Source organism: Cherax quadricarinatus, chromosome 29, assembly GCF_038502225.1.
Source record: "Cherax quadricarinatus isolate ZL_2023a chromosome 29, ASM3850222v1, whole genome shotgun sequence".
NCBI lineage: Eukaryota > Metazoa > Arthropoda > Malacostraca > Decapoda > Parastacidae > Cherax > Cherax quadricarinatus.
This window is the reverse complement of record NC_091320.1, coordinates 2,030,229-2,044,170: the sequence shown is the minus strand read 5'-3', so window position 1 is coordinate 2,044,170 and position 13,942 is coordinate 2,030,229. Positions and strand designations below refer to the sequence as shown.

The 13,942-nt window shown below is 41.1% G+C and overlaps 1 protein-coding gene across 1 annotated transcript in view; it reads left to right on the top strand.

The window, feature by feature from the left end:
- Positions 1-1,205: 1,205 nt before the first annotated feature.
- LOC138853364 (receptor-type tyrosine-protein phosphatase H-like) overlaps positions 1,206-13,942 on the top strand; it is a 30,179-nt gene continuing 17,442 nt past the window's right edge. Inside the window, exons 1-4 of the mRNA XM_070089589.1 lie at positions 1,206-1,362; positions 2,183-2,216; positions 4,406-4,660; positions 9,249-9,506. Coding sequence (XP_069945690.1) covers positions 1,285-1,362; positions 2,183-2,216; positions 4,406-4,660; positions 9,249-9,506 — 625 coding nt within the window. The 5' untranslated portion in view covers positions 1,206-1,284. The remainder of the gene's footprint in view (positions 1,363-2,182; positions 2,217-4,405; positions 4,661-9,248; positions 9,507-13,942) is intronic.

The following is a 13,942-nucleotide window of genomic DNA, read 5'->3' as shown; positions in this document are numbered from 1 at the left end:
TAATAAAATTCAACATAAATAGACTAATTAAATACATATATTTTTGATAATTTAGTATACAACTATCCTCCTGGGCTCACTAAATAATTATTTTTCACTAATCTCATTTTGCCAACAACTAAAGCTCGTCTGTTATTACTGCTAATAGACAGGTCACGAACGAGAAGAAACCCTGATCAAATAGTCTGTTAGTGTTGGCAAGTGATTCACCTCCCTCTTTCACTAATGCCGATCTTAAGACCGTTTTTTTTAAAGTATTCATGATACTACATCAATTCATAAGTTAAATTTGTTAAGAATACAATATAAAATTGGCAAATAAATTAATTCCAGTCGCGCCACCAGATAAACTTGCGAAAAGAATTTATATAATCTTAAAAAAAAAAAATCGTAAGAGGTGATTTTAATTTTAAATATATTTTGTTGGCAAAGTCAGTCAAATAGACAGCGTGATAGATAAGGTACTATCTTGTCTATTATTTTTATTTTTTTTATAAAAATGGTGGAAAATAAAATACACCATAAGGGAAATTACCAATAGACACCTGGATGTTTGGAAGAGGAAGCTGGGCAGGCATGGATCAGCCAGGCTGTGGTTCGTATGTTGGATTATTTGCGGCCAGCAGTAACAGCCTGGTTGATCAGGCCCTGATCCACCAAGAGGTCTGGGTCGCAGGGGCGTTGCCCCCCCCCCGCGAACACCCTCCAGATAGTACCAGCTAAAATTAGAGAAGACATTGAATGGAGACGAATGGTTTTCGGGACCTGACGAGCTGTTGGAGTGTGAGCAGAGTAATATTTGGTGAACTGATTCAGGGAAACCAGTTAGCTGGACTTGAGTCCTGGAAATCAGAAGTACAATGACTGCACTTTAAAGGAAGGGTTTGGGATATTGGGAGTTTGGAGTGACTTCTAAACTGTGGTATCTGAGCGCCTCTACAAAGACAGTGATTATGTATGAGTGATGGTGAAAGTGTTGAATGATGGTGAAAGATTTCTTTCTTTTTGGGTTTTTCTTTTTCGGTCACCCTGCCTCGGTGGGACACCGCCTACTTATTTAAAAACAAGTGATTATCATTGTGCATATTTCTCAGAGATAATCTTTACTGATAAAAACATTCATAGATAAGTTGGTTATCGGTTATCAGATAAGAGGGAACAGTTGCTTGGTTATCAATAAAGACGTAAAGATAATGGTGCGAGGACATACTGAACTGTATTGTATTTCTCAGTCATCTCATGTGACAATCTTCTTCACAACACCAGGGAATAATATATCCCAACATGAACCTCTGTTGCAGTTTACTGCTGCTGTTCGTAGCTGTGACGAGACAGCAGAGCGACGCACAGCTACTGCAACAGGTCAGTTAACCCCCAGAATACACTGCTTCTTCACTCACTGACTCCGTTCACTGTATCGTTCAAGTGGTCACTCTTAATTAAATCACTGCAGGACTCTGTCTAGGGATTATATTCACTCACATGTAAAACTAACCGTATAATTTAACATAAGATTCCTTTAACTAATAGAGACGTTGTGATCGTGTTTTAGAAGTATTTGGAACACGCTCACGTTCAGTGATGTTCACTAGGTTACTTAAGTAAATCACGGTTGTTTTTCTTCCATATTGTTTAAGTATTTTCTGTGAAAATATATATAATAATGACTCACGAAATCGTAATGACACGATTGCAAACAAACCATACCACGGTTGGGTTAGAACCCGCGGTCAGAGTTTTGAGACTCTGACCGCGGGTTTAAACCCCACCCGTTGCATGGTTTATGTATAATAATCCTTCGTAATGTTCTGATGTTTTAACGTTTCTCTCCACTAAATTATATATTAAATACTTTACTGTATAAACAATACTCACTAAAACTTCATCAGTCATGTTAACTCAGTATTTAAGTTCACAGTTTGTGTGTACTGTACATCAGCACACACGTACACTCTGTTGTACACAAATATCTACACATAGGAGAATGAAACTCATGAGGTTTCGGTCGGACTGAAACATCATGTTTCGTTCTATGTGCGGCTTGTTTTTATATTGTTCCTTTATCGTAGACGACACTGTATCAAGTCAGTGGAAATAAACACCATAATGCAACCTTACATACTAAATTAAAACTGTTTTTTTTCTTGGAAGTTGGATGCTCAGTTGCATATTTTTCTTTCAGAGTGATGACGATGATCCTCCTCAAAGCGTTAAAGGTAAATATTCGCCCTATATCATTGTTTAAACATCTCTAAGAATAAACTTGTGGTCACAGTGGTGCCTGTGCTAACCTTCCTATGGTGTAGAAATATACCTAGTTGGATGAATCTTATTGTGGCTAGCTGGTCTAGTGGCTAACGCGACGGGCTGGAGTTTTGAGACTCTATGACCGCGGGTTCAATCCCGGCCGGGGGTATGGTTTAATAAACATACGTTTTAAATCTTTGTTATTTGTCTTGTTTGGAAGTGCTCTGGTACTTTTGTGTTCCCTCTAGTACATTCATGTATACGTCATGTTTATCAGCTGTTTTGTTATCCATCAGGAGTTATCATATGTTTACTTATTAAAGGTGTCCCGTGCTCGGTTGGCAGCGCACTCACCTCAGAAACTGAGTGTTTGAGGCTCGATTCCCGGTAAGGGTGGAAGAGTTGGGCATGTTTACTTATACCTGCTGTCCCTGTCCACCTAGCAGTAAGTAGGTACCTGGGTGTTAGTTACGCTGAAGATAAATCTCAGCCTGTAAAACTGATCTGTTTAAAAAAAAAAAGTTTGTAAGAACGATCATTTTCTAACTTCGATATAATTTATGACGTATCTTGAGGACACATTGAATTATGATGACATAAACAACGACTTTAAAGTCCTGTTTTGAGTGTGACATATTTGGTATATTTGAGTTTTATTAACAATGGTAACTTGGAAACATCAAACAATCTTAACAATAAAATTAACTATTCTCACTAAGCAAACGTGTCTACTCTTCACATGTGTTTACTTGAAGATTGTTAAAATCTTTAATGGGCACAAACTATAAACAAATTTTTGTAGGAACTCTTGCCAAACCTCTCAAGCACATTATTAACTGGGATAAGGTCAGGTGTTAAGTGTTACAGGTTACCATCTATCGATGGGAATCTTTTTAATTTCCTTCCTTCACGTAAAATATATCTTAATTCTGGAAAACGTAAAGAATAACGGGAATTGTTATAATATACTACGAGCCTGCTTCAGGGACTCAGTGTTTGTCACTGTTATAGTATCCATAGTCAGGTTGGACTAGCTCAGGTCTTGTTACAACTCCCGGAAGGAAAACTGTTCGTCGGTTTCTAATTAATTTCTTCCTCCAAAGTTTTCGTTTATAACTTGAACACATTATTTGATCGGTGTCATCATTTCAACGTATTGTAACCAGGGAATGCTTAATGATATTACTGGAGTGTTTAAATACTCACTTGTCAATGATATAAATATTAAGACAAGAAAACTGTGATTGGTTCCTTAATTATATTGTGTTTGCTTACAATACCTATATAAAATAACTCATTTTCATCTATATCTGACACCTATGTAAGCATCATCCCCCATTATTTTCATTAGTGTTTGATGCATGCTTCTCCCTGGTTGATAAATATTCAACTTAGTTACAATCATCAATGGAGTCTTATACACTACCGACTTAAGTTTAAAGTTTTACAGGAAGACATTTTCAAATACTCACACAAAAAATCAACTATCTTTAGTTTTATTTACACCTGTACAGATAATAACAAACTTAAGTATTCCCTGAGTGATATACAGCTGCGAGGATTGCTGATAAGACATACGTGAAGCAATCAGGTATTTTTATCCCGAAACGTTTCACTTACACAGTAGGCTTCTTCAGTCGAGTACAGAGGACGCAGCATAACATGGTGTCGAGATGTAAAGACTACGTAAGCATCTCGTCACCCTTGAAGACGTAGTTCTGACAGACAGAAAATCTTGACGACAGAAGAGGCGGAGTCCACTAGTTTAAGTAAGAATGTAATTATTGAACAACCTGGACCTGGAGAGGGTTCCGGGGGTCAACGCCCCCGCGGCTTGGTCTGTGATCAGGCCTCATGGTCGACCAGGGCCTGAGCAACCAGGCTGTTACTTTTAGCCGCAGTAACTGAATTCAAAATTTTCGCATGGATACCACTCTCAAAGTGGTATCCATGCGAAAAGTCTGCTTATCCTAATAACTCTAACCTCCCTTAATGTAACATACATCAACTTTAAAAGTTTGAAGCCGATCAGAAGAGGCGTTCTCTAGTTATCACACGGTGCCTTAGAGCCAGAAAATATTCTGACAGTTACTAAATGTATCCTCCTCTTCCTGTGGTGCATCATTAATTAAAAATATCTGTCATTTTTTCTCGCCAGATAATCCAACACTTGAGCTGACATCGTCAAGAAACAGTATAGAGGCTGTGTGGGATGAAGTGTCAGGAGCGACCTATTACACCATCAGCTGGACTTCCGAGGACAACGGTGGGACTGACAATGTCACTGATGGTAACAACACGTATACTATCACAGGTCTTGTGTCGTGTACTAACTACACTGTCACTCTCCAGCCCTGGACTGAAACAAATGAAGCCAGTGAACAACAGTCAACAGCATCAACATTGCATTTTGGTAAAAAAAATAAACTATTACCCAATTTCTACTAAAAAAATACATATATTTAGTGTTGGTAATTTTAAACATATTATAAAATATATTCATAAAATAACTTAAATTTTCAAATTGCCCATAACGAAGAGAATGATAAATATTCAGATTTAAAAATTTAAGCAAATTTGACAAAAGATTTTTCCAAAACATGAACAGTTCTGCTTCATGACTTGTCTGTCACAGTGTTAGTGTACTGGACAACAGTTTTGTTGATCCATCAGAACCCGGTGAAGACGCTGAGGAAGTCTAGTTACTGCTGACCTTGTTAATTTTAACATTAAATAGATAACTAGGAATTAGTATACTTATGTGTGTGGCATCCTGTGGGCGGGTGAGTGTTACCTAAGAAGTGTTACCAGAGTAGTGTTACCTAAGAAGTGTTACCAGAGTAGTGTTACCAGAGTAGTGTTACCAGAGTAGTGTTACCAGAGTAGTGTTGCCAGAGTAGTGTTGCCAGAGTAGTGTTGCCAGAGTAGTGTTGCCAGAGTAGTGTTGCCAGAGTAGTGTTGCCAGAGTAATGTTACCAGAGTAGTGTTACCAGAGTAGTGTTACTTAAGAAGTGTTACCAGAGTAGTGTTGCCAGAGTAGTGTTGCCAGAGTAGTGTTGCCAGAGTAGTGTTGCCAGAGTAGTGTTACCAGAGTAGTGTTGCCAGAGTAGTGTTGCCAGAGTAGTGTTGCCAGAGTAGTGTTGCCAGAGTAGTGTAGCCAGAGTAGTGTTACCAGAGTAATGTTACCAGAGTAGTGTTACCAGAGTAGTGTTACCAGAGTAGTGTTACTTAAGAAGTGTTACCAGAGTAGTGTTACTAGAGTAGTGTTACCAGAGTAATGTTACCTTGTCATGTAGGGGGGTGTTGGTTAGGGGAATATGGGGGTAAGCGGGAGGGAGTCAGTAGGTAGGTGACAGGCGAGGCAGTAGGAGGGATGAGTGCGGAGGTTGGTTACCTGGAGGTTATTCCGGGGATCAACGCCCCCGCGGCCCGGTCCATGACCAGGCCTCCCGATGGATCAGGGCCTGATCAACTAGGCTGTTACTGCTGGCCGCACGCAGTCCGACGTACGAGCCACAGCCCGGCTGATCCGGCACTGACTTTAGGTATCTGTCCAGCTCTCTCTTGAAGGCAGCCAGGGGTTTATTGGCAATTCCCCTAATGCTTGATGGGAGGCTGTTGAACAGTTTTGGGCCCCGGACACTTATGGTGTTTTCTCTTAGTGTACCAATGGCGCCCCTACTTTTTATTGGCGGCATTTTGCATCGCCTGCCCAGTCTTTTACTTTCGTAGGGAGTGATTTCTGTGTGCAGATTTGGGACCATTCCTTCCAAGATTTTCCAAGTGTAGATTATGATATATCTCTCCATCCTGCGTTCCAACGAGTACAAGTCAAGTGCTTCCAAGCGTTCCCAGTAGTTAAGGTGCTTGACAGAACTTATACGTGCAGTAAAGGATCTCTGTACACTCTCTAGATCTGCGATTTCACCTGCTTTGAATGGAGATGTTAATGTACAGCAGTATTCCAGCCTAGAGAGAACAAGTGATTTGAAAAGGATCATCATGGGCTTGGCATCTCTCGTTTTGAAAGTTCTCATTATCCATCCTATCATTTTCTTTGCACGTGCGATCGTGGCACTGTTGTGATCCTTGAAAGTGAGATCCTCAGACATTACTACTCCCAGGTCCCTTACATTATTTTTCCGCTCTATTGTATGGCCGGAGTCAGTAGGTAATGTGAGGTCACTGGTGACTACAACTTCACCTCTCATTACTCTACCCACCACTCCACACTACTCACCCTCTCACTACTTTAACTAAACATAAATAAATGGAAATAAGAATAAATAACGGGGACAGTGAATATTACTATTCTACTCAAACACAGTTTATTATTAAGTCCTTGTACAATAATATATTTGGGAACAGGAGTACATCATTGTGGTTTAGACAAATGGGATGGTATGTATAAGCAGTGAGACAGGGAATACAATCAACTTGACCAAAATGAATGTAACTTACAATATAGTTCAAAGGGCAGTTCATCACAGGAACTAAGCCACAGATCCCAAGACCTACACAGCACGAGTACTGCGCCAAGCCAGTACTCTGCCCAATGCCTCCAACAGTCTCTTCCAGAAATTTCAGCAGCCTTCTCCCGAGCCCTGTACCCCAGCAGCAGCTCCTCTCGAAGTCTCTGCTCGGAGCTATGCACCCAGGCCAGTGCTCCGCACGAATCTCTTGATCATGCTCTTCCTTGGGCTTTTATGGTGGTCCAAGCACCCTCCACAACCACGTGTACGACCTGACGCCTAGGTCTGACGCCGTCAAGAACAAAAGACCTCAGTCGTGGGCGTGGCTACAAACGTTTGCCAAGGCAAGGTGTGACCATATAATTGGTTAAATTAGGTCTCCCCAGAGACCTCACAAGCCCAGCTGAACTACATCACAACCTGAGTAGTGTTACCTGAGTAGTGTTACCAGAGTAGTGTTACCAGAGTAGTGTTACCAGAGTAGTGTTACCAGAGTAGTGTTACCAGAGTAGTGTTACCAGAGTAGTGTTACCAGAGTAGTGTTACTAGAGTAGTGTTACCAGAGTAGTGTTACCAGAGTAGTGTTACCAGAGTAGCGTTACCAGAGTAACCTGGAGGTCAGTTCACGCCAGAATAACAACACTTGTACATCAGAACAGTCACTAGGCAGAAGAGCTGCGTGACATAAATAATTCACACTTCCTGGGAAGATCAGAAACTAGAGATCAACAACTTTGAAAGTTCTCGGAGCTTGAGCTTAACACATGCAAGAAGTCTAACACCTCGCAAGGCCCAGGAACTATGTCAATGAGCTTACAAAGGTCAAGAACTGCAGTCTCACAAACTATTTAAGAACCTGTATCAGCGCTGTAAGTTTTATGTTGATTTCCTGAAGTAATTTCGTAGTTATTTATCCCAGGATCAATAAAAAAAAAAACTTTAAAGGTCTGATGCCGATTGGAAGATGTATTGCGCAGTTATCACACGGAAACTGAAATTCAAATTATTCTATTAAAATTAGAGAAGTTGGACTTATATTGCCCACTCGCCATTTACAAAAATATACCGGGGCTGAAAGTTTGATGCCGATCAGATGAGGCATTCTTAGTTTAGTGCAGATAAAGTTTTCTAAACTTGTTAAAGTGAAATATTCCTGTTAGCTCGAGTATATTCCAGTAACTAACTGAACCTTGGTGGTAGTAACTAACTGAACCTTGGTGGTAGTAACTAACTGAACCTTGGTGGTAGTAACTAACTGAACCTTGGTGGTAGTAACTAACTGAACCTTGGTGGTAGTAACTAACTGAACCTTGGTGGTAGTAACTAGCTGAACCTTGGTGGTAGTAACTAACTGAACCTTGGTGGTAGTAACTAACTGAGCCTTGGTGGTAGTAACTAGCTGAACCTTGGTGGTAGTAACTAACTGAACCTTGGTGGTAGTAGCTAGCTGAACCTTGGTAGTAGTAACTAGCTGAACCTCGGTGGTAGTAACTAGCTGAACCTTGGTGGTAGTAACTAACTGAACCTTGGTGGTAGTAACTAACTGAACCTTGGTGGTAGTAACTAACTGAACCTTGGTGGTAGTAACTAGCTGAACCTTGGTGGTAGTAACTAACTGAACCTTGGTGGTAGTAACTAACTGAACCTTGGTGGTACTTGGTGGTAGTAACTAACTGAGCCTTGGTGGTAGTAACTAACTAAACCTTGGTGGTAGTAACTAACTGAACCTTGGTGGTAGTAACTAACTGAACCTTGGTGGTAGTAACTAATTGAACCTTGGTGGTAGTAACTAAGTGAACCTTGGTGGTAGTAACTAAGTGAACCTTGGTGGTAGTAACTAACTAAACCTTGGTGGTAGTAACTAACTGAACTTTGATGGTAGTAACTAACTGAACCTTGGTGGTAGTAACTAACTGAACCTTGGTGGTAGTAACTAACTGAACCTTGGTGGTAGTAACTAAGTGAACCTTGGTGGTAGTAACTAACTGAACCTTGGTGGTAGTAACTAAGTGAACCTTGGTGGTAGTAACTAACTGAACCTTGGTAGTAGTAACTAAGTGAACCTTGGTGGTAGTAACTAAGTGAACCTTGGTGGTAGTAACTAAGTGAACCTTGGTGGTAGTAACTAACTGAACCTTGGTTGTAGTAACTAACTGAACCTTGGTGGTAGTAACTAACTGAACCTTGGTGGTAGTACGAGAAGACTGTGTTAATGTTTGAACTTGATCTGCGTAGACCTCCTTGTAATTTAAGACTATCTAAAGGTCCAGGAGCTGTACATGAGCATTCAAAGGATGCACAGGAGCTGTAGCTCAATGCCCGTGAGATGCATAGGAGCTATAGCTCAACGCCCAAGAGATGGACGAGAGCTGAAGCTCAACGCCCATGAGATGCGCGGGAGCTGTAGCTCAACGCCCGAGAGATGTAACCTTAGAGTCAGAAAATATTCTGACAGTTACTAAATGTATCCTCCTCTTCCTGTGGTGCATCATTAATTAAAATTATCTTTGTCATTTTTTTTCTCGCCAGATAATCAAACACTTGAGCTGACATCGTCAACAAACAGTATAGAGGCTGTGTGGGGTGAAGTGTCAGGAGCGACCTATTACACCATCAGCTGGAGTCCCGAGGACAACGGTGGGACTCACAATGTCACTGATGATAACAACACGTATACTATCACAGGTCTTGTGTCGTGTACTAACTACACTGTCACTCTCCAGCCCTGGTATGAAGCAGATGAAGCCGGCCATGAAGTTCACCAATCTATATCAACACTGACTCACGGTAAAAAAAAAAAAATACTCATTTTTCAGAACAAAAAATTCTTTGTTCAACGTTGTTAGTTTCAAATACATTATAAAATATATTCATAACTGAACTAAACTATTTTTAAAATTACTCATATTGAGGATAATGCTACAAACCAAGGCAGAAAATGGACCTAGAAAATGTACAGAGAACCTTCACGGTGCGCATAACGGAGACAAAACACCTCAATTACTGGGAGCGCTTGAAGTTCCTGAACCTGTACTCCCTGGAGTGCAGGCAGGAGAGATACATGATTATATACACCTGGAAAATCCTAGAGGGACTAGTACCGAACTTGCACACGAAAATCACTCACAACGAAAGCAAAAGACTCGGCAGACGATGCAACATCCCCCCAATGAAAAGCAGGGGTGTCACTAGCAGGTTAAGAGAAAATACAATAAGTGTCAAGGGCACGAGACTGTTCAAATGCCTCCCAGCATACATAAGGGGGATTACGAATAGACCCCTGGCAGTCTTCATGCAGGCACTGGACAAGCACCTAAAGTCGGTGTGAAGGCTTACTCAGCCCTGTAATAACTTCAGACAGTATTACCAAGGCTTGCTCCTCCTCAGGAAAATTAATGAATAGAAAAAGAAATAATAACAGACAAACATAAACACTTTATTATATAGAAAATATAAAATATAAAACACTTAAATATGAAATATTAATCCTACATTAAAGAAAATGAAAAATGAAAAATATAAATGATAACTGAATTCAACGCTAATATAAAACTTGAGTGTCTGGTGTTGGTGACACTGCGTGTTGTTGAAATCGTAGCCGTTGCTGATGATGGGGGGGGGATCGCAGGTGTTGGTTACAACCCACCGGTTCATTCTTCACAGTATTGCCGTGAGTATTCTATCCCGATGACAGGAAAGCAGGTTCTTTACCGCTGCAATGATGAGGGGTTACGTCCTGCAATTTCATACAGGTGCACAGGTAATTAAATCCAAAAAGGGGAAGTCTCAGGACGTTAGTCCATCTCCATCAGTTCTGCTCGTTGATTGGCAGGTGACCCTCTCTGTCATCCAAGCTGGAAAGATAGACAGGTTACCCACTGCTTAAGAAATCACTCTCCATGATAAGTACAATACCTAAAAGATATGGTGATTATTACAACAGTCAACTTTAGAGCAAGACTGAAAGGACTAGGTTTATTATTGGTCGAAAGTGAAGCTTTCAACCAATAAATCCACTAGAATACAAGGCAGGCATGTACTTACAGTAGTGCTGGGAGCTGTGAGTCTAGTGATTACTCTTTGGACCAGAGCCCCACACGTCACCTTTCGGGGGGGGGGAAGAAGGAGGGGAAGGGATAGCGGGAGCTAGACTGACCCTACCTTAACAAGCAGCCGGCAGTCAAACTATCACTTTCGGGGAGGGGGAAAAAAGGCAGGAATAGCGGGAGCTTGACTTACCCTACCTTAACAAGTAGCCGGCAATGAAACTATTGTTACTATATACTCCCTCGCTACTCCTATCTATTGAACTTTTCCCTCACAGTCTGTACCTGACCAGCCGGGCTGTGGCTCATGCGTTGGATTGCATGCAGCCAGCAGTAACAGCCTGGTTGATCAGGCTCTGATCCACCAGGAGGCCTGGTCACAGACCGAGCCGCGGGGGCGTTGACCTCCAGAACTCTCTCCAGGTAAACTCCAGAGATTAAATAGTGGATTGTAGGGGAGACTTATCTTGATAGCTTTTGCCTACACAGCTGTCCCTGCAGGCGATGTCTCGAGAAGCTGTCCTATGCATCCTTCAACGGGCTGAAAAATAAATTATGGGTGACTATAATTACCCCTAGGGGGTGTGATGCCAGCATATCTCAGAAACTGATTGCTGACTGGATCCAATACTCAAGTGTGTTGACTCAAAAGTCCGCACCTCAGACTATAGGATGATTTCCAACCCCTTGTGACACAAGAACTGCACAGTCGCCTGTAATAAAAGATAGTTCCAAACCTACCTTGCTCTTGTAGTATGAACTATGGTGTTGTTTGAAACTTCGACAGATATAGGTGACTTGATAGAAGCTAATGTGTCCTTGGATGTCCACATCTTCCACACTGGTACACTATGTTCCACAAGGTGTGTCTTTATCATTCACAATTTTATCACTAAAGAAGCTGATCACACTTCTCTGTAAGTGTTTAGATGTGTTCTTCGAGATACTTCTATGCACAAAAACGCGTGGATCAGTGTTCTTTGTTGGTTATCCCGGTGTCAATGTTTCCCCCAGCAGGGTCAAAAGCAGCCTCAAGACGCCACAGCACCTACCTCGCCGCCAATGCTCCAGCACATAAAGGAAAAACTGACCTAGCACATTTCCCCTCCTTGCCAAACTTCCACCAGGAAGCAATGCAGAATGCTTGATTCTTGCTGTTTAAGCATAGACAACAAAGTACACTATCTTTACCATGGTAATAAAGTTAGTGCAGGATTTTCCTTAATTGTCCTGCTAAGGCAAAAGATTGATTGTATCTTATTTAAGCTGCACTCTTGCAACAGTGGTCTCTTGCAAAGAGCCGCGTGACCATGTAACTGGTACACGCTGGTTAAACATCTGCTGGTAATTACTAGATGTAGCAATAAACAACATGCTTGCCCCTTCTGAGAGGGCTGGGCCCCTCAGGGCTGAAAGGGGCTGAAGGGGGTTGATACCCTCTCCTCGAGAAAATTTCTCCACAACTCGTAATCGAATGAATGGTAAAATATTACAGTATAAAACGTAATTCAAACAAATTTAACATTAATTTTTTCAAAAAAAAAAAAAAATATTCCTCCAGGATTTATTTCTCACAATGTTAGTTGATCCGAATAAACGTTCTTGCAATTAAAAAATGCACAGGAGCATTTTTGAATGTTCAGAAGTTAGAGTCGAACCCAGTTAAATACTATAAAAATGCTTGATTCATTTTAGCCGGTGCCTTGTCTGAGAAAGAAATCTCTCATATTCCATAAACTTGGCATAATTCACCTTAACCCAGTCACAAGGAATATCTCAGGGCCGTCATTAACTTCTAAGTTTCTAGCCCCTTCGTCTCTACTTGCACCTACCAAGAGGAACTGCTTCAGCTTAACTTCTTTAAAAGACATAGGAGCTAAAGTTCAGTCTTGCCAAGAGGTTTGCTTGTTGTAACTTAAGACCTTGAAGGTTCCCAAGAGTTTTAACGCACTCAAGAATTCTAGCGTCTCACCTTGACAGAATGTCTCTATTCTGTTGCTTTAGTTTCACATTGTTCCAGACTACAAAGCAAAACTCTCTTCTTCAGGTTGAGGGACTGACCACCTAAAAACTACGTCTTCAAGGGTAATGGACTCATTACATCGTCTCTACTTCTGTCTTCGACTGAAGAAGCCTATTGCACTAGCGAAATACTTCGAGATAAAAATACCTAACTATTGCACCTGTGTCTTACTTATCATCTAACGTAGGTAGTTTAACATCTGCAAAATGTCCAGGAACTGTACAGAAAATCACACCCTAAAACCAGCCAAGGATGGTAGTAATTCCAACATTTCTTTAAGAAACATACATCAACATTGAGGGTTTAATGTAAGTGGTAATGACATTGAAACATTATGACATGGAATCAGTATCACAATATCTTCAATAAAGTTGGTAAATACACAGCCAAAATCAGTCCAAATCTTAATGGAAGACGCACCAATTTGTTAAGTCTGAGACTAAGAGCTAAGATTATGATCCAGACATTAACTTTTATGTGATCGAGAGAGAGAAAGAGAGAAAGAGAGAGAGACAGAGAGAGAGAAAGAGAGAGAGAGAGAGAGAGAGAGAGAGAGAGAGAGAGAGAGAGAGAGAGAGAGAGAGAGAGAGAGAGAGAGAGAGAGAGAGAGAGAGAGAGAGAGAAAGAGAGAGAGAGAGAGAGAGAGAGAGAGAGAGAAAGAGAGAGAGAGAGAAAGACAAAGAGAAAGAGAAAGAGAAAGAGAAAGAGAGAGAGAGAGAGAGAGAGAAAGAGAAAGAGAAAGAGAGAGAGAGAGAGAGAGAGAGAGAGAGAGAGAGAGAGAGAGAGACTACATACAGACAGACAGAGAAAGACACACATCAAGGGTAAATGTAATAATTTCAGTCATTCGACAATAATATCGACTTTTATTTTCTTAGAGGGAATTATCAGAAATAATTTCCCTTCAGTGTTTCTCTAAAACTCTTAAATGAAAAACATTTTGTTCACCCACGTAGTCATTAATTAGTAACTTTGGGGGAGCTCTAAACCCGTAGGGATTATACAGCGCCTGTGGAGGGGGGGGTGAATGGAAGGTATTCAGACTCGATTCAGGGAACTGGAGCACAGATCCGGTTCCCTAGATTAAGAGCCCCTCACCAGCGTCAAAGAACCTCCCTTGAGGGGACCGTCGAGGTTAGCTTGGGTTAGGTAGG